The following is a 20,386-nucleotide window of genomic DNA, read 5'->3' on the forward strand; positions in this document are numbered from 1 at the left end:
GTTCAATGCATCGCTTTACACCTGCAGCCGTTTTGGCATCACACGCTCGCAGACAAACACTGGCTGCCATGGCAACCAAAGTGTGTAATATTGTGTTAAGTGGACGGGCAACAAAGGCTCTCGGCTGTGTTTGTGGCTGGCAACCTGTTTTACTTTCATGGAATCTTGTGTGACCCCAGCTGGAGCCTTGACTACAGACGTCAACGCACAACAGGCTCCATTAAGAAATTAAGGCCTTTTAAAGGAGTTAATTACCCAAATTATATGATTTAGTTAATTACGAGAGGGCAGACAAATGCACAAAGACACAGGTATGGGAAGTTTCAAGCACTTTTTAATCCCATAATAGGTTGAGCGGTGATAAACACACTACTTAACATTTGCTCTACAGACGACTACCAGGCAATAATCCACCTCTCAGCAGGTTTTCACCTCGCACATTTTGGTTAATATAGAGAGTCTGAGTACACAGCCACCCCATCGGATCACCTCTTCCTTTGAATGGTCGCCATAACAACATCACCATGGTAATCAGTGGGTATTGACTTTGATTCTATTTATGCGATGATGTCAGCCGATGTGGAAATCTCCTAATTTGTGTTTCTCGGCTGACACGTGCCGACAGATGAAGGGTGATGGAGGAATGTAGACCGTCACACACACACACACACACACACACACTCCTGCGTTTTGGTTTTGAGTTTGCGTGCACAGATGCTGGCAAACGTCCCCACATTGCACTGTAGTCATGTCAGTGGACTCCATTTGGTAAATTGACTTATTTGGTTCACACACACACACACACAGACTGAAAGCAGAGGCCAGTGCTGGTCTGACCACCAGAGCAATTTGGTTCAGTGAGTCTGAAAAATATCACCTTTTTGATAGGACTGGATTTAGGTGTGAAAGTGGGAGAAAGAGAGAGAGAGGGTGAAGACAGGGCCGGGACAGAACCGAATCTGCAGCCGCTGCAGGAGTCGTTCATCCACTTAGCCAGGTGAGCCATCAGGCAACCCAACCCTCAGATCATTACATAATCTGTCCCACCTCAAAATCTCTTGTCCCAGATTTAAATGGAAGGATTAAGGGATTTTAATGGGTTGGGAAATCTTTCCCTCTTCATAAAGCTTCATGAAGAGGGTGTGTTGACGGGAAACAGAGGGGTTGGGTGTTACGACCAAAAATCATATCAAGATTAAAATGTACATATCTACTGACATTGATAATTATCACAATAAATTATCACAGATCTTTGCTCCTGATTGAAGGTTGTGGCTTTAAATTATTCTTCATGAGCAGAGAATGACAAACACTTAATATTGCAAATTATTTTTTTCTGAGGAAGATCAATTATTATTGTATTATTATGTTATATCTCCTCACTGTGCACAATATGTGACTTTTGTTATATTGCTACTGATGCATATTATGTTACGATAATTGTTGATATTGTTTTATTGCCAAGTCCAAGACAAGAGACAGAGTGGAGATGCATTTTAAGATCTTGTAGGTAATTGAATGTTCTGCTTCACTTGGGTGACGTGAACAAACACAGGAAGCTGCGATAAACAGCAGGAGCCAGACAGCATGTCAGGAAAAAATAATCAGGAAGTCTGTGAAATCAAGAAGGGAGGAGGAGGAGAATCAAAAAGACAAAAGGAATCATGCAGGCCATAAGTACGGGGTTTAGAGACGCTCCATGGGGCCAAAGGTCTTGAGTACAAAGGTTATAATTAAACCTAGACAGATGTAGCAACTGTACAAGATTCCCCACTGAGGCAAAGTGCTGGAGGAGGAATCATAGCTAACAGCTCCATGTCTGAGACAAAGGTAGTGTAACATGTATCCATCTGCCAAAATAAATTCCATTAATGACAGTTCAAAATTAACTCTTTCAAAACAGGCCACAGACATACGCCAATCTGCCACTACATTAAAACCAGTATTAATGTGATCAGTGTACGAGTCTTGGTTTCGGACAGACACACTTTTTACAGGCTACATGTGTCTAGTAGCATGTGAGTAATAGCCACCACATGTATGTGCTAAAATACCAGTTCTTTCCAACTGCTCTGAACTTTGCCTTTAAGGTGAGGCCAGAAAACACACGCTGATCCAGGTGTGGCTTGTGATATCTCGCTTCATTGTTCAGGCCTCTCGCTCCGACACGCAGAATAAAAGAGCTTGTGATATCGTTGATTCGTGATTTTTGCAAACCCTTACCTGGAGGCTCGGTGGGACAGATGGACATTTACACACTTCATGTCCATCCTTTCAACCTGTGTAGTCTGTGTGGATTATTACACCAGATGCTTTCACTCGGGTCATAAAAATATCCATATTCACAGGAAATAATTAAACATTCGCTGCCCGGTGCAGAGCCTTCCCTGTCATATTTTCATGAGGGAAACTTAATAAAAGCTTTTGGGGTAATTTCACCAGAGCAAAAATGATCTTCAGTAGTGAAATCTGGCCACACACACATGCACACACACTCAAACGACATTCATTTCCCCTAATGCACATCTGTGAGTCTGTATTAATAAATCTTCACATGCTGACATAAAACCTGTGAATGAATCTACTATTTGTGGGAAACGTGTAAATTAATTTTCCTACTTCACGAACGCGCTGATTAGCTTGTGAATTGGACAGAGAAATCAGAGGTTGCTGCCATGGCGACAGCACCACAGGAGCTGGATAATACCACGATCATTAATGTAATGATAAGGGATTAGATGGTAGTATGAGATGTAGTGGAGGTGGTAGGGAAATGAAAGTTTGAACAAATGCACTACACATAGTCAGCTTTCCACATCAGCACTGCCACCTACAGGCGGACAGGAGACACAACGCCCTCAACTTAAGATACTATAGCAATTTTTCAAAACTTTTTAGTGAGACCCTATAAATTAAAGATTAAAGACAATTCAAAATTCTTTGTGATTACCTGCTTCCAATGTGCTTTTTCACAAAGTAAATTACATTATTTATAACTTTTCTTAAAATTAAATCTTCCCCCTAATTAAAAAAAAAAATCCAGAACCTAAAAAAGTGCAAAAATTATAAATGAATGAGGTTTCAGACTTTTACGATACACTTTTGTGCTTTAAATATTGCACAGAGCTACACTTGCACGAACACATCCTGAGATCAGATTTAATGTGAGCACTTAGAAACATTCCTCTCCCCTCAGAAAATAAATGTGAAAACATCATTCTGGTTTAAAACTTGCACTTAAATATGAAGCAGTGTCTACTACCAGCTCCTTCACTGGGTGCGTGCCTGACTTCTTAGAAATTTGATCAAAAGTTAATTTCCTGTTTTCAGTCTGTTTCATTTGAATAACTCTCAGAGGCCGAACTGTATTTCTCAACACAAAACAAAAGATTGTTGTGCAGCGGAACTGTTTCTTTTTTCATTTCCCACCAATGGAAAAGGAACTGTGGCTGTGGCTCAGGAGGTGGAGCCAGACGTTCGGTGGTTCGATCCAGGCCCCCCCATTCTGAGTGCCGAAGTGTCCTTGGGCAAGATACTGAACCCCATATTGCTCCTGATGGCTAAACCGGCAGTGTGCGATTGATGTGTGACAGAGAAAAGCTGCAGGTAGACACACTGGTAACACTGGTGTGTGTGAATGGGTAAATGGCAAAACTGTCGTGAAAAATGCTTTGAGTGAACATCAAGACTAGAAAAGCTCAATATAAAACTCTTTTAATCCACAGGCTCAGTACCACAGCTGCATACTCTTTGACTCTTTCTTTAACATCATCCCTCTCTCCTAGTCCCTCATTTAGATTATCTGTGTAATGCCACTAATACATTCATTTCTGTGTATTAATTACCTGCAGACAGAATGACATAAATAATTTATTCAAAATGAATCCCAGTGCATTCCTGTAGAAAAGCAACACATCTTTACAGCTTCTCCTTAACAATATGAAGATGAGAGGAAGGAAAAAACAGATTGATCTAAAGTAGAAGCACCAATTGCTCACCACAGGAAATATAGTGTAAAAAATGTTTTGGTTTTGATTTATCCACTGTACAGCTTTTATAGTGAAGGAAGTTTGTCTCAAGCAGGTACCTCGCTCTTCAAAATTTGTGTGAATGACGTGAGCGACGGTCAAGCGTGATGTTGTTTCAACATGGCCTGTGCAGAAACTTTATTTTCATGGGGGCCGCTCGTCTGTTAGCTCTTGCAGCAGCCTTTGTGCTCGTCCTGTGCCTCGCTGGCCAGCCCAATGGGGCTGGATAGAGTTACAGCACTAATGGAGCCGCGGGTCACCTCTCTGCTGGCCACCTTCCTATGGATCTCTGGACACACACACACACACACACACACACACACACGTCATAGGGCAATTCCAAGAAAACAGAGGATGTGTATTTTGACAAGAGTTAGTGAACCCTTACCAGAGAGGACTTCATTGAAAGCAGCCTCGACGTTGGTGGAGTCCAACGCTGATGTTTCCATAAACATTAAACCTTTCTTCTCTGGATTGGGAGCAATGAAAAGTGGCTATTTTCAGGCAGCAAACTTAACACTATTGAACACTATACTTTTCATTGTCAGTTGATGTGGCTCAAGAATCTGTGGGTAATGACGACGCCAGTGAACTGACCTGCAAAGTCCCTGGCCTCCTCTTTGGGCACGGTCCTGAGGTTCTCCAGGTCTCTCTTGTTCCCCACCAGCATGACCACCATGTGAGGGTCCGCGTGGTCGAACAGCTCCTTCAGCCACCGCTCGGCGCTCTCATAGGTCAGGTGCTTGGTGATGTCATAGACCAACAGGGCCCCGACCGCTCCCCTGTAATACCTGAGTCCACCAGGTGAGAGAGGGTTGGATCTTAAAGGTTCAGTGTGTACGATTTTGGAGAAAGGGATTTATTGGCAGAAATTGAATATAAACTAATCTTAGGGATGTTGTCACTAGTGTGTTTCATCTGTTTCATTGTTATTTTCTTTACCCTAGAATTGGCTCTTTATATTTAAATACTTTAGCTTTACATCGGGAGCGGGTCCTTCAGCGCTGCATTCAACTTCCCCTCTAGAGGTCACTAAATTCGGCACATGGAACCTTTAAGGAAGTTGCTATCGTAGAAAAATTACTGATGTGGGTGCAGGAGGTGTGACTGTTTTTACTCAACTCAGTTACACAAACCTATGTATACTCCATATACTCTGTGTGTGTGTGTGTGTGTGTGTGTGTGTGTGTGTGTGTGTGTGTGTGTGTGTACCCACGCTGAGGTGATGGCCCTGTAGCGCTCCAGCCCCGCCGTGTCCCAGATTTGAGCTTTGATGGAGAAGTTGTCCAGCTGAACTGTCCGCGTGCTGAACTCGACACCGATGGTTGTGCGGCTGTCGTGATTGAACTCATTTTTGGTGAAGCGGGACAGAATATTGCTTTTTCCTACACCAGACTCCCCTATCAAAACCACTGGAAACAGGCAAAGACGAGGCCAAAATAAATCAATCTGTAAGAAATACCTTGATGACACATTAAGTCCAAGAATATAAATGGTCAGTGATAAAAAAAATCTATAGGTTTCTGTAACTAATCAGAGATGCTTGGTCTGATTTGACACATGTAGACTTTCTGTCACCCTCACAAGACACACCAGACACCATGACATCACATAAACGTGGCAGGTCTGCCCAGTGGCTGACACTTCTCTGGAATGGATGGAATGAATCGTCACATTTAAACCATGAAACCAGGCATAAAAACAACCTCTCATTGTTAGTGAGGTGTGAGGAAATGCAAGATTATTTCCATAATAGGTCAAAGGTCAATAGGTTTACAATCAAATGGACATAAAGCATCCACTTCCTTGTTCACCTCCCTCCTGCCTGTGAAATTCCTGCTACAACCTGAGCTGCACCTGACAGCTTTACAGCAACACACGCACACGAATACACTGCTTTGTCTCTTCAATCACAGCTCAACTAAACACGACTCACCTTTAAAGACAAAGTTGTACGAATCATCAGACCCCATGGTGCACGCTGTGGCGACAGGATCTGGTGTCACGCAGTAAATATCAGCTCCCAGAGCAGAGAAGAGCAACAGGTAATAAAAAAAAAAAAGAGGAACAGAAAGAACACACAACCTCACTTCTCTTTCTCTCCTTCCGGTGTGGAGAGAGAGAGAGAGAGAGAGAGAGAGAGAGAGAGAGAGAGAGAGAGAGTGTAAAGGTGAAAATTGATGAAAGAGAGTTAAAAAAATAAAAAAATAAACCAAACAGGCTTTATCCACCCGCTTCCTCCTTTCTGTGTGGATAGGGGGCAGCTCCTGATTGAGGGCAGGCAGACAGGCAGGCAGTTAGGCTGGAGTCCTGCCGGCCTGCCGATCCCTCATCAGCTGACACAACAGGGAGGGCAGACAGGCGGGGGGGTAGGAGCAGGTGGAACAGGTAGAACCGCTCTCAGGTACAGACTCCACCCTCTCCTATGCTCTTCTTTCATTAGTGTGACAATAAGCCTGACCTAACAGGTGGATCTCTTTGTCGCCATTTTGCCACCTGTCTGATGGGGATGGGCTAATATACACGTCTCACTGTGGTTGCACTTGGTTTTTTAAATTTTAAACAGATAAACAGTTACACACAGCACATTTTGAGTTTGGACTCACATAGTTATACTATAGGTGTTAAAGGTAGGTGGCGGAAATCTTACAATCCTGCATCATGGTTTGCTTGTGACATTCATACTGTGACAATATGAGCCACAATGCAGCTTTGTTTCATACACGAGTCTAATGCTTTATTTCATGGAACAAAAGAACATGATAAACTCCAGTCAGAGAAGGAAACAGGATTCAAAGGCAGTCGGCTTAACTTCGCTGGCTGTGCGGAGTTGGTACATTTCCAGAGGAATTACATTAAAAGAACTGGTCGCTTTAAAAGAAAGTTCAAATTGTCATTAATTTCTCAATCTATCATTTCTATTTAGACAATTAGATTTGTAGACTTTCAAGAAATTCTAACATTTTGGCTCCCGTCTATTAAATGATAAATAAATATGGTATCAATAAAATAAAGTGTTATCAATAGCTGTGCCCAACATAATTTGCAGAATTTTAATTTGTTCCCCACACACACTTTACTTAAACAACACACTTCACTACAACTCCAGCATCTTCATATCTAAACAAACAGCAACAGAATAAGAACCTGAGGATTTTATAGAAACACCAGAAGAAAAGAAAAAGCTACGGAAGTAATCTTGCACCATCACAAGGCTACAATCAACTGACACTGGGCATTGACTGTTTTTGACCATGTTTTATTTTTTTAGTACAGTACTGTTAAAAGTTAGTTCCAACATGTTCGATTGGGAGATGTTTTTTTTTTCTTTTCAGCTGAGGTCAACAGACAAAGCAAAGCTATCGAAGCAGTTGCCAAGGTTACCACAACTACAATGCTGAGATTTTTCAAAAGGAAAAAAGAATAAGACAACCTAGAACTTGATTTTAGAAACGTATGGTGCAACCATACCAGAATTGTTTGTAAAGCCTTTTCCATTGTTTCTTTAGTTATTCTTTTACTGATTTCCACATTTATTTTAATGCGAGACAAATTATAATTATCTCTAGGTACTAAATGCACCTAAAAAAAAAAGAACAAAAAAAAGAGAAATAATAAAATTAAACGAAGAATCAGATTAAAATGAAAGAAAGCTTGTTTGTTTCATTCATATTCATTCTAACAGTGTCCTCTGCTTCAGAGCTGCTGCAGTGGGATATTTGATTATGGATACAGTTCTGGATGACGCTGTGTGGAATTTATTGCGTGGTTTCTCACTAACCCGCCGAGTGAGGGTGTAGATCGCTGACGATGCTCTTACAGGGCATGGGAGGACAGAAGGCACAGCAGTGGTGCCTCAGAAGGAAAAGACACTGTGCACCCTAGACTGGGCACTTTGATCCGGAATGACAAATTACAAGTTTAGGGATGTACGGAGGGCGTCATTTTCTGAAGCGCTTGCAATAAATAGTGAAAACTGTTGGGCAAAAACAGCCGTTTATGTAGAATCTCAAGAACAGGGAAAGAGCAAGGAATGGGACTGAACACAGTCAGACAAGAATCCTGTTTGTGTTCTGTCTGTATACCAGAAGATCTTCATGTATTGATCTGCGAGTTTAAATGCTAACAAACTGTCTCATGATGGCCACGTATGAAACAGAAGCAACAGCCAATCACATCACAGGGGTTTAATATGTATTGTGTAAATGCCTGTCTGCAACACTACACTCCAGTTTTACGTGAGGAAAAACAATGAATTAGGAAATTGTGGGGAATCCCTTCTTAGGGGAATTTTTGGGCTCCTTTTCTCTGCACCAGAACACCCCACAAGGGGAGAGTGGGTCAGTCCGACTCTACAGCAGCACTCTGGGACAGAGATCTGGGTGAATGACGCCAAACAGAGAAAGTATGGGGACTAGGGAATGATCTGAGAACAGATGAAGTATGAGGGTCTAACAGATCCTGCCCGAGTTTATTTCTGTAAAGTTTGGGACAATAGACTTAAATTTCTCTTGGTTCTCTGTAGATGCTGGGTCTGTGTATGAGTTAGGTATGTATGTATGTATGTATGCACGTGTCTGTGTGTCAGTGTGCACTGTATGTCTTTACGAGGGCTGTGAGCCCAGCAGTCTCTCGATAGCGGCATTGATGTCTCCTCCAGTAGCGATGAGGGCCTGCAGGTTGGCTTCGCGGTTTATGAAGCCCATGGCGTTCAGCTGGTCCAGCTGGGACTGGAACCGCATCTCTGGGGTCTGGGTCTACACAAAGCAGATTGGCGAATCTTTTAGAAAACGAATAACAGAAAGCATCATACGGGTGTAAAAGACGTTATTCCTCTGTACCGTTGCAGTTCCTCCTCCTCCTCCTCCTCCTACTCCTCCTCCTCCTCCTCCAGCAAACATCTGGAGCATCTGTTGCATCAGCTGCTGCTGGGCGGGGTTTGTTGCTGCACTGCTGGGTGAGGAGGCCGGGTTCTCTGTGGGCATGGCCCCTCCCGTGGGTATGCCTGGAATTCCCCCTGGCATCCCACCTGGCATCCCACCTGGCATCCCAGGCATCCCACCTGGCATCCCACCTGGCATCCCACCTGGCATCCCAGGCATCCCACCTGGCATCCCAGGCATCCCACCTGGCATCAAACTAGACCAAAAGAATAATCAAAATTGGAAGAAAGATCATCTAAATAAAATGCAATGTGTATATTTGTCTGTGTGCACATACCTAGGCATGAGGCCTGGTGCTTCTGTCTGCAGTGTCTGTAGGCCCTGTTGGATCTGCATTAGAGCTTGCATGGCTCTGGGGTTGGTCATAACCGACAGGGCTTCTGGGTTCTGCATCTGAAACCAAACAGAGAGCAGCAATACGTTAACATATTGACATGTTTATGGTCCATCTAAAGCATTTTAATTTAATTGAGTAAAAGCAATGTACCTGCCAAATGTCTGACATTCTGACCTGGGTCTTATGAGAAAATGGCTAAAGACTTATCAACAATATCTGAGCTGGTAGCAGAAAATGTATGTCAGGTGTCCATAATCCTTGAAACAAAATGTTCTGCATGTACAGATACATATCTATTTCACACCATCTAGGCTAAGACACAATACAATACAGTTCTTCCCCCTCTGAGCCGCTCACTGCCATCCTTTCTTATGTTACCAGGACTGTCTTGGAGCCATTTTAAAAGAAACTTAAGATCAACTTCTAAGAATGAGTTACTGGACTGAAAGGTGTGTGGTACCTGCTGCAAAAAGACGGGTAGCTGAGATCTAAACTGTTCCTGGAGCTGTGGGTTTCCAGCAAACAAGGGATTATTCATCAAAACCTGGTAGTGAGAGAGAAAGAAACAGTCAAGGTTATTTTCACTCCACACCCGACTATGCTGCTTAGTCCCAAGAGGGCATGTTGAAATTAAACGTGTTTTAGCACCTTCGGAGAGATTTAATACAAGTGTTGCATAACAGAAATAAATGTTCCGGTGAATCCCTGTGTTTCATGTCACTGTTTGTGCGGCACTCCACAGTAAACTTGTTCTGATTTCCTCTGCAGCCATTATTGTTTCCTGGAAGCAAATATTTATTTATTCTTTCTTAAGATTTGCTGCAAATGCAAGTGAGCTTAACAGTCAATCCCCTCTGTTCTCTGGGAGTATGGTCTAAATAACTGGGCTTATTGGCCTAACGCACAACAGGCCAAGCCAGAACCCACTATTTACAATTCATTACAAGCTGTATGTTCCTGGTCCTGTTCGGTAGAATCAATCAAAACCATATGTGGTGTGCAGTCCAAACAAAAAGGTCCTAGTGCAAGATTTAAACTATTATTTCAGGGTGTGATGATATCTGTGTATTTTCTCTACGGTGGTGGTTGTGTATGTGCATTTCTCTTTCCGCTCCTTACCTGGGAAGCCAACTCTGGGTTTTGAGACAGTGACTGCATCATACTGCGCATGTAGGGAGCAGACAGCATGTTCTGCATCAGCTGAGGGTTTTCTGAGATCTGCTGCAGTAGACTCTGCATGCCAGGGCTGTTGAACATGCCTGTAACACATAGACATGCATATGTGTATACAGGTAAATACAGTAATTGAACAACTTGCAAGTGCACAACAAAATAACACACATGCTATATAGAGAATCACAAGCTGCACTTTCTTACCATTGCCCAGACTTCCTGGATTGATGCCCAGAGGATTGGACACACTGGGGGTGGTGCCCCCGGTGGTGCTAGTGCTTCCTGTGGTCCCCCCTCCACTCTCAGGGGGGTTAGAAGAATTTGGTGGGCTCCATGGATTGGGCAGAGGCTCCCGGTTCTCTGTCCGTGATGGCTGGACACCAGAGTCAGAGCCGCCACCTAGAGCTGAGAACGGGTTGCTACCAAACTACAGGAAAAGAGATCAGACACGTTTTTTTTAAAAATCAGTAGTAAAAACATTTACCATTTCAACAGATGAGATAATGTGTGAAAGCTAATCCTAACAATGAATTAATACAGCTCAAACAAATACAGATTTGATCAGTAAGCCCTCCTCCTAGCTACCTGTTCCCTGGCAGCGCTGAACATGGGTTCCTGGATGTCTGTGTACATCCTCCTCAAAGCATTGTAACCTCCTGGGATGCTCTCCAGGTTGCTCAGAGCCCGGTCCTGGTTCCGCATCATTTCCTGCATCATGGCTGGGTTCCTGGCCAGCTCCATGGTCTGGAGGGTGAGATAAAAGAGAAGGTACATCAGTTCAAGTTGTTTTTAAACACACAACAGGTAAACATTTTAATAAACCAAATGCACTTGGAAACTACTGTAGTCTTTCATGCGTGACTCAGCCATCATTACTTCCTTTACCTGTCTCATGAGCTCGGGGTTGTTGAGCATGTGGGAGATCTCAGGATTGCGTTCCATCAGCGTTTGCATCTGAGGATTGGCCATGATCATCTGCCTCATCAGGTCAGGGTTGGACATCATGTTTTGCACCAGCGGGTTCTCCATGATCTGAGAGAGCATCTCTGGGTTGGACATGAGCTGCCTCTGCATCTGCTGCTGCAGCTCCATGAAGTTAGATGAGCCCATGCCCAGTCCAGCCAAACTCGACAGGTCACCAAAGCCAGCTGAAGGAGGTGAAATGAGTTGGTGACGGTTAAACATGTTTATCTTAGCTCTGAACTGACAAATTGCCTGAATGCAAAATACTTGAAATACAAGTGGACTCACTCAGTAAGTTGGGTGTCTGTGTGGATGGTGGGGCAGAACCAGTAGAACCTGCTGTGGAGGAGGGGTTGGTGCCTGGACTAGAGGTGGATGAACTGGCAGCTGGAGTAGAGGTTGAGCTAGAGGCCGCGGCGCTTGCACCTTCTCCTGCCCTACAGGGATCATTTGTAAGGGGAAATTCAGAACATGCATGAGCTGATAGGTCGGCTCAGGGTTAGGGGTTGCAGGTAAACATAAATGAAACATTTTCACAAAAGCCCTTCTTCACTAGTGTTGCAAATTCGCCTCTGCTATAAACACTATGATACATGCATCAGATGCTGTTTTCCGTTTGCCACTGTATGTCTATGACAATGTGTACTGTGTCAGTCAATATCAAATAAACCATAAATGACAAATACAGTTCCCTGAATTTGAATTGATGATAGTTGCATACATTTTGTTCATTAGACTTTTCATAATTGAACAATTCGAGCGCCATGACCCATCCCTACTCTGTAAATTAATTTAGACTTACTTCTGTGCTGTCTTAATGACTAGGTGAACTGTCAGGCCATCCTTGATGCCGTGTTGGCTGAGGCTGTCGCCATCCTTCAAGATCTTCCCTGCAAAGATCAGAACCAACTGGTCCTGTTTGGCTTTAAACCGCCTCGAGATCTCTTCTTTGAACTGTGCGACAGCAAAAAATGATAAAAGCAAAATTGCGATTAGACAGGAGGAGAGGGAGAGGGAAAGGGGGGGGGCAGGGAAACCTGAAATGAAAAGGGTATTATTTAGAATGAGATGAATACACTTCAGCAGCACTGCTCTAATCTGTTTCTGTTCTGTTGCAACCTTCAAGCCTCAACAATCCAATTTCCAAGAAGGTCCTTTGTACTTATCCTATTAGCAGTGGTCCAAACTCTCTAAATCTGCCAAATCAGTTACTCTTTAACTACTGTGTGAACCATTATACACTAAGACAATGATCTCTTCATGAAGAGAACAAGCAGTGTGGGTCCATCTTACATTTTTACTGCACATATTACATTTTACTCATTTTAACACTGAGCCATGATAAAGCACTCGTAGTGCTGGTGTGGCCACGAAGGAACAGTTTTACAACTAACAATACAATAGACAGAATATTAATTTTATTAACTGAAGCAAACGAGACAGGCTGATCCCTGTCATGCATTATGGCACAAGCAACAGCGTTATTCACATGCACAGGTCATCTGATTGTACCATGGCCACAAACAAATTGTATTACGATAAACTCTGTGGAGCTCCTTCTGTCGATGGGATGACCACCAGCACAAGAAGATCGATCACAAGTACATTTCCTTTCAAAATGTCACAAATCTCTTTTTTCAAGCTGCTGATACTTATTTCCTTTTGTTAATATCTATTATCAGTTTTCAGAGATATTTCAGAGATACAGGTCCAAGAAGTGAGTACAGTGCAAACCCTGCAGCAGAGAGCATGGTTCCTCCCTGGCTCAGTGATTACACGATGGTTTCACTATAACACGTCTCCAGGCAAACTGCAGCTCAGAGAGAGCAGTGTATTCCCAGGGAAGCTGAATGACTCAGTGGCAGCAGGGAGAATGTTCTAGAGACAAGAGGAGCTTTGGTATCTTTCTGATCTGCTGAGCTGAGGTGGGGGGAAATGAAACTGACTGGATTCATCCCCCACCCAAAAGCCCATTCTGTGGTTCCACCGGGCCATTAGCACCGCAGCCACAGAACAAGCCCGTCAGCTGACACTTGTTTGGCTACATAGTTAGCTAACGTTGCCTCATCTATCGCGAAGTAGCTAGCCGTTAGCCATTAGCCGGCTAGCCGGTTAGCCAGCACACATGATAACGTGGTCGCATCCCTCGAACGGATGTCAACAACGTTCATCACGCCGAAGAGCTGTTACCCAAAGCAACACAACTCCCACCAAGCACAACCTTTTTTATTTCACACACTCACAGTTAGCCGGTGAGAGGGACGACACATGCTAACGCGGCTAGCTAGCTTCCTAGCTGAAGTTGTGGGCAGGGGCATGACGTTAGAGCACGCAGCTCTCCGACCAACACACCTGAGTGACGGAGGCATCCTCTGCGATGGCGATCTCTTCTTTGTCCTTCGGGGTTTTCACTGTGACCTTGATAATAGTTCCCTCCGAGTCTTCGGCTTTATTATTGTTGTTATTACCAGGATCTGCGGCGCCTTGGTCAGCCATCTTTACTCCACCAATGGAACAGCTCACGTCTGGCGTCAGCTTCCGGGTCATAAGAGGTCAAACCTCCTTCCAGAAGGAATCTCTTGAGTTCATGTCTTTCCCTCACCTCAGGTCCACTAGTGAAAATAGATTTATCACTGCTAAACTACACGATACATGTTTTTATTCATGTGCTCATCAGCTGGTCATGTGTCTGAAGGTGGTGCTTTTGTTACTATAATACAAAACAGTAGGTGGCTCCACTTCAGAGCTTCGGAGACAGGAAATGTGTCCTTTTTTCAACTTTAAATACACAAAATCATAGATTAACACGATATTAATGACATCAACAATTCTGATTATCAAAGGGAAAATAATCAATACATGTTTCTCAAATAAATAAGAAAAGACATTGCCTTCCTGGCATGGAATGAATTATTGATAAATTAATCAAATTACAAATACAGAAAAATACAGCATGCTCCCATAAATATCAGTAAAGTTTGCTCAAAGTTAATTTGTAGATATCAAACTTAACTGAAAGTTTGATTATCAAATTTGTTTCTAACCCTAACCCTTTTTTTTTTTTGCTGTAGTGCATGTGATTAATTTCCACTGCTGACTATTTACACTTACTTCTGTCCCTTAATCTGTATGCCCTATGTCATCATCATATGACAACATCATTGGAATTCAAATGTCAGTCTTGATTTCTATGTTGATCAATACTATATGCTATTTTCTTTCCACTTAAACACATGACCCTTGTTCCAGAAGGGCTGGTTCTCTTTTTAACAATCAGGATCTTTGCGCAGGGTTCAAAGATCAAACCTTGAACTGGCCAGAGGCTTGTGGGAGCTGGTTTAACATTAGCCACATTATGCTGTAACACAGTGAGAACATGTGGTGCTATTGTATTGTATATTCATGTTAATTCAGCCTTTCTGGTCAATATTGTCATTTTCCCTTCCTTCCTTTTCTTTCCTTTTTTACATTGTGCTTGCTCACATTTCCTCTTGGTCTTTTTAACCAAAAAATGGAAACTGCTGGGTGGAACCACAGACTAATCTGCCAGTGACTAAGTCGTGGATTTCCGAATTCCTGTTGGGGTTAAAGTGCCTTGCTTAACGGCACCTTAGTCACCTTTACACCATACTGTATCAGTACATTATCAGTCATTTCTCGTTCCTTCTATATCACAGATTGAGGGACTGAAACGTCCTCTTCACTTATGCTCATTCATATATAGAAACACATGCTTACAAACAGATTATCCGAAAAATATATCTTAAAGTTCATGACCCCTGTTATTACAAGAGAATACATTTAAACTTTGGTAATTATCCTAATTTTGTACAGTCTTTTCTTTTGAATGAAACATTTTGACATTTTATTACTGTACAGAATGCAAGAATATGCATTTTTGTATATATCTTTCAGTGAATCACACATTTTCCATTTCTAAATATTTATCACAATATAATTTGTACGATAGAGATCAGAATGTTATAAAACACATGTGATAACAGATTTTTAATCAAGACAGTCCTATAGGAGGGACAATGAGTTGCGTGTGTTCCCTCTATATGTGTCCCTCCATGCTGCCACAGTGTGACAGCACTGAAAGAGAAGTGTCTGTTTCAGCACGTTGCATTGACACAGACAGACAGTCCTGCATACCTATGCACATCCCCAGTTCTAGAGCACACCATTTACAAACAAACAAAACCTAAAAAAAGGAAACATGGACCGCCACCCCTTTTCCAAGGCCCCATACCCACACACACTCACACACATACACGTACAAGGTCACATGCACTGTGGCCCCTGCAGCATCTCATTCAAGTGCATCCCACACTGGGAGAGCGATGGCCGCAAAGGATTTTGCTTTCATCGACAGAAAAACGAGGGGACAACTTTTTGGTGGAAGTATTGTCTGATACTCTCTCCCTCTCTTTCCCACCAAGTGAGCAGCAGCTCTCTCACTTCGCCCCTCTCACCCGTCTCTCTCTTTACCTCTGGAAGGTGGGCAGTAGAGACGGTGCATTTCCAGAAACGAGGTAAGGGATCAAATTTCAGGATTTGTGTGTGTGTGTGTTTTTATCTGAGAGCGATACATTTACATTTATGATGACTGTGATTGAATAGAGGCCGGCGGAATCAGATAAAACCTCATTACTGCAGAAAAAACACTGATGTGACATGCGGATCTAGAAGCGGAACGACAACAAACTGCCCCATCATAAAGAGTAGCTGTAACTGTGGTTTAGCGTTGCACTTGTTCAACTAGAAGTGATGTTTCCCCAAAAGAAGAGGTAAATGTTTGATTACAAGTTTGAATTTTGAAATTCACCCATGCTCATTATACATTGATGAATAAAGCAGCTGTTGAAATGCTTGTCATATGTTCATATAGAGACAAATATTTTCAGTTTGGATGTGTGTTTCGTGTTTTTCTGGTTTTCTGTATTGTGGCATGGCTTTGTGATTGGCTGGCACCAAATGTGGTCCTCTTTTCAAGATCCTTTTTGATGTTTTTGCAGAATTTGCATGAGTATTGTTTGGTTTGTTTTAAAGATACCCAAGTTTACATCATCATGTGGTGGCAAAACAGGAGCTTATTGCGTTTTATTGCATATTCAATGGCTTCAGTTGCAGCTCAGCTCTGAGAAATCGTGTTAAATTTGATTCACACGCAGGTAAGTCTGTGTGCACAAGTTTATGTCGTGCATGATTAAATAAGTGTGATTTTTATTATTGCTCATTTGTCTATTACCTCCCCTAGTTGCTCTGCAGTGGCCCCGTTATCTCAGCTCAAGATGTACAGCTTCATGGGAGGAGGCCTGTTCTGTGCTATAGTGGGTAACATCCTGCTGGTGGTCTCCACTGCCACTGACTACTGGATGCAGTACCGTCTCTCTGGAAACTATGCCCACCAGGGTCTGTGGAGGTACTGCATGTCCAACAAGTGCTACATGCAGACCGACAGCATAGGTGAGACCCTCACAGTGTTTCTTTTATTGTTATTCCTGCAGGACATCCAAGAAACAAGATGAATGAGAAGCACAGGCATGGTTGTGTTTTTTTCAGGGGAGTGTGTAGCTTTGTTTTCAGCTCGACATCGCACTGTTGCTGTGTGACTGGCTTGACAATCTCAAAAAGACTTTGAACCCCTGCCTGCTAAGTCCCAGTATATTTCATCATCAGCTACTGTAAGAGACAAGCCATTCCTTCTCTCAAGATGTGAGAGCTGCTGTCTGGAGCTGTGCACTTCCTCGCCTCGTTCTTTTATTCTAATGGCAAAAGTAAAACCTTTTCTCAGAATCATGGAAGGAACAAACAGTTCATTTGATTGTCTGGTGAAAAATGATGGACTGGTTTGTGCCCCTGAGCTACAAATCTAAATTGAATCTATAGAGATAAAGACATTTCCCCATATGGTTCAACAATCTGACACTTTAAAAGGCAAAACTCCCTGAATCACTTCCTGCACTTTGGGCCTGACTGTAAAAATGATCTTGGCAGATGTCATGTTAGCGTTAATCAAGGATGCTCTCAAAGACATTTTTTCAGGGTGACATAACTGACGACTTCATCCTGTTTCCTTCCAGCCTACTGGAACGCCACCCGGGCATTCATGATCCTCTCAGGGATGTCGTGCTTCGCGGGCATCATCGCCGGCATCATGTCCTTCGCACACTTCTCCTCCTTTGAACGGTTCAACCGCTCCTTTGCTGCAGGAATCATGTTTTTTGTCTCCAGTGAGTTGTCCTCCCTCTGACCCGACACACACACACAATGTGCAGTTACACAAATACTCAAGCATAACGGACATGTTCTTTCCACTGACCCTCCAGCTTTCTTTGTTCTGCTGGGTATGGCCATCTATACCGGAGTCACAATCAACTTCCTGGGAAGACGTTTTGGGGACTGGCGCTTCTCCTGGTCATACATACTGGGATGGGTGGCCATGCTTATGACCTTTTTCGCAGGTGAGATTGGACTAATTTCACTTTTTTGTTGTGTATTTTTTTAAATAACTTCAGTCCTCTTGATACATAATGAATACAATGTTGATATATGATAGGAGATTTAGAGCTGAAATAAAAAATAAGATATCTTTTTAAGTCAGATTGTTCAACGCTTGTACCAAACACACTGCCTCTGTCTGTTGCAGGTATTTTCTACATATGTGCCTACAGAATGTGTGAGTGTAGGAGAGGAACTAGTCCACGGTAAAAACAGCTTGTTTATCTTTTAAAGAAGACACTGCCACTTTGAATAGAAGGAAACTAGTAAACACTGATGCAGGTTTGACTGATCTACTGAAGATATGATGTCTGGTTCTGCTCCTGGAGGCCTTAGACTGTCTGTTTTTCTAAAAGTTACATTATTTCAATATGGATTTTTTTCCGAAGAATATACATGTTGATAAAACTCCATTGAGATAATCATGTGTCTCATTATTGTTACATGATATAGGTCTTTATTTAACTTCCTTTATCAAATATTGCTGGAGTTTGGCACATTATATAAATAATAAAGTTGTTCCTCATGAAGTAGCGTGTTTTTTGCGGTTGTACTGACAGACTACCAGAAGATGGCAGCACTGAAGCACTCCACTACAAGTAGGACTAGATGATGTATAACTAGAATGGACTCTGAGTGGAGTTCATACCTCCACTAAGGCCAGACAGTCCCCTTATGAAACCACTTTTAAATTCACCAAATCCAGGTTTTTGATTGGATATGCACCAAATTGCACACACTCGTAAAAATCAATCCCCTAAATGAGCCGGATTTTCTTTCCATGAATTATACTCAGAGAAATCAATGAAAATGTGGAAACAAATACTTGTGGATCTGCCTCCTGATCTGGATCTGCACCAGCATTTAATAGGTAATCCGTCCAGTAGTTTTTGCGTAAACCCTGCCGACTAACAGACAAACGCAGAGGAAAACAGAACCTCCCTGGAGGAGGTGTATGTCTGAGGAAATCACAAGATGTTGAGAAACCTCCTGCATCCATCTCCAGCTCCAGTCGACTGGTGGGAGCATATTCACAGGTGGCTGAAACAATGTTCCCCTCAGGAACCATTTTATAGAAGTGCTTGTGATATATAGTGGGAAAAAATGTAATATGGGAATATTTTGCACAGCAGAGAACAACACATCAAGCAGTACATACCTTTGTCTCAGGATTCTGCCTGAAGCTGTGTGTTTTGGCCCTGCCTCCGAACATCTGACAAGGCCCCCCCCCCCCAAACTAATAGTATTTTGTTTTTATTAGGTTGTTGTTTGTGGGAAAGGGCACAGATCTTCAACAACATGTTTGTGGACATCCCCTGAGTACGCCCAGTCATGAACAGCACTTGGAACAGTGGTAGGCGGCAATGTGTGTACTTGTACTTCTATTTTTGTGAGGACCACTTTAAATATTAGACCTGAGAGAGAGTGTTTCAGACAAACCTTAAAAGGACTGTTTAGGGTTTGAGGGATAGAATTAGGTTGAAGAATGTCATATGATGATTATAGTTAGGTTATGGGTCTAGGGGGATGTATTATGTCAGAGTGTGTGGGTGTAACATACAACAGAACAGAAACTGAAAAGAAGATCATATTCCTGGACCGGAGGGCGACCAGGGTGGGGTCCACGCAGGGTCTCCAGCCACTGATTGTTCCATCTCCTCCGTCATTAATAACTGCTTCCTCCTCTTCCTTGGTATGTGTCCATTCCTCCCCATCAGCTGGAGGGAAAAGAGCAGTAGCTTCTGAGGTAATGAATGCTTGGCTGCTCGGTGACGCAGAAACAATGAGAGAAATGTAAACAGTCCCAGACAGATCCCTTGATCTAAGTTTCCATAACTGGCCCTCGTGGCTGCTGTGAAGACATAAGCTGTGTAATATTGTGTTCTTTTTCTCCAGAGTCCACTCTAAAGCCTTCGCTGAAGCCAGATCTTAATAACCCCTGGGATGAATTTTATTGCAATTGATGATTTGTAGTATTTATCTAGTGCAGAGCCACATTGGAGGGGAGGTTTATGGGTTGGAGTTTTAATACTGGGCTTGTAAAAATTGAGGAGGTGAAGATGGTGGTGATTTCATTAATCATTTTTACATCTGCATTTGTAAGTGTATTTGTGACACATTATAGTACGAGATAGAAAAGTATTAATAGTTTACAGATTAAAGGGCCTTTCATCATCTGAGAATAATCACATGGCAAAAATATCTTGTTGCATAAGCCCTCAAATATGATTTTTTTTCCTACATAATGGCGGAAAATTTCCAGTCATGTATTTGAATTACCTCAGTCAAGGAAAAAAATGTCTGTTAGTTTGCAGCATTACACAAAAACTACTACACAAATGAAATGAAAACCTGGTGGAAGGATGGGTTTAGGTTGGACAGGGAAAATGAAGGATGTAGAAGGATGCGATATGGGTCAGGGAACATTATGAGATAGG

At 42.6% G+C, this 20,386-nt stretch overlaps 3 protein-coding genes across 3 annotated transcripts; 1 reads left to right on the plus strand and 2 right to left on the minus strand.

Annotated features, from left to right (window-relative positions):
• Positions 1-3,697: 3,697 nt before the first annotated feature.
• LOC118124800 (ras-related protein Rab-25) lies at positions 3,698-6,374 on the minus strand. Its single transcript, XM_035182946.2, has 5 exons — positions 5,965-6,374; positions 5,245-5,440; positions 4,626-4,819; positions 4,417-4,497; positions 3,698-4,317 (listed from the first exon to the last, which is right to left on the minus strand). The coding sequence occupies exons 1-5, from the start codon at positions 5,999-6,001 to the stop codon at positions 4,193-4,195; spliced, it is 633 nt and encodes a 210-aa protein (XP_035038837.1). The 5' UTR covers positions 6,002-6,374; the 3' UTR covers positions 3,698-4,192.
• An 897-nt stretch (positions 6,375-7,271) lies between these two features.
• LOC118124799 (ubiquilin-4) lies at positions 7,272-13,986 on the minus strand. Its single transcript, XM_035182945.2, has 11 exons — positions 13,797-13,986; positions 12,247-12,398; positions 11,733-11,881; positions 11,367-11,629; positions 11,067-11,225; positions 10,686-10,908; positions 10,428-10,567; positions 9,769-9,852; positions 9,249-9,364; positions 8,870-9,167; positions 7,272-8,785 (listed from the first exon to the last, which is right to left on the minus strand). The coding sequence occupies exons 1-11, from the start codon at positions 13,938-13,940 to the stop codon at positions 8,633-8,635; spliced, it is 1,881 nt and encodes a 626-aa protein (XP_035038836.1). The 5' UTR covers positions 13,941-13,986; the 3' UTR covers positions 7,272-8,632.
• Positions 13,987-16,708: 2,722 nt separating this feature from the next.
• On the plus strand, positions 16,709-18,158 carry LOC118124994 (lens fiber membrane intrinsic protein). Its single transcript, XM_035183294.2, has 4 exons — positions 16,709-16,913; positions 17,531-17,680; positions 17,777-17,911; positions 18,097-18,158. The coding sequence occupies exons 1-4, from the start codon at positions 16,739-16,741 to the stop codon at positions 18,156-18,158; spliced, it is 522 nt and encodes a 173-aa protein (XP_035039185.1). The 5' UTR covers positions 16,709-16,738.
• Positions 18,159-20,386: the final 2,228 nt, after the last annotated feature.

This window comes from Hippoglossus stenolepis, chromosome 17 (assembly GCF_022539355.2).
Source record: "Hippoglossus stenolepis isolate QCI-W04-F060 chromosome 17, HSTE1.2, whole genome shotgun sequence".
Classification (NCBI taxonomy): domain Eukaryota; kingdom Metazoa; phylum Chordata; class Actinopteri; order Pleuronectiformes; family Pleuronectidae; genus Hippoglossus; species Hippoglossus stenolepis.

Coding starts and splice junctions, on each gene's coding strand:
- LOC118124799 (XM_035182945.2), bottom strand. CDS start 13,940: ATGGCTGACCAAGGCGCCGCAGATCCTGGTAATAACAACAATAATAAA. Junction 12,399..13,796: donor AGGATGCCTCCGTCACTCAG/GTGTGTTGGTCG, acceptor GCTGTCGCACAG/TTCAAAGAAGAGATCTCGAG. Junction 9,853..10,427: donor ACCCAGAGTTGGCTTCCCAG/GTAAGGAGCGGA, acceptor TCTCACTACCAG/GTTTTGATGAATAATCCCTT.
- LOC118124800 (XM_035182946.2), bottom strand. CDS start 6,001: ATGGGGTCTGATGATTCGTACAACTTTGTCTTTAAAG. Junction 5,441..5,964: donor GTACAACTTTGTCTTTAAAG/GTGAGTCGTGTT, acceptor GCCTGTTTCCAG/TGGTTTTGATAGGGGAGTCT. Junction 4,820..5,244: donor TACAGGGCCATCACCTCAGC/GTGGGTACACAC, acceptor TGGTGGACTCAG/GTATTACAGGGGAGCGGTCG.
- LOC118124994 (XM_035183294.2), top strand. CDS start 16,739: ATGTACAGCTTCATGGGAGGAGGCCTGTTCTGTGCTATAGTGGGTAAC. Junction 17,681..17,776: donor AATCATGTTTTTTGTCTCCA/GTGAGTTGTCCT, acceptor CTGACCCTCCAG/CTTTCTTTGTTCTGCTGGGT. Junction 17,912..18,096: donor GCTTATGACCTTTTTCGCAG/GTGAGATTGGAC, acceptor TGTCTGTTGCAG/GTATTTTCTACATATGTGCC.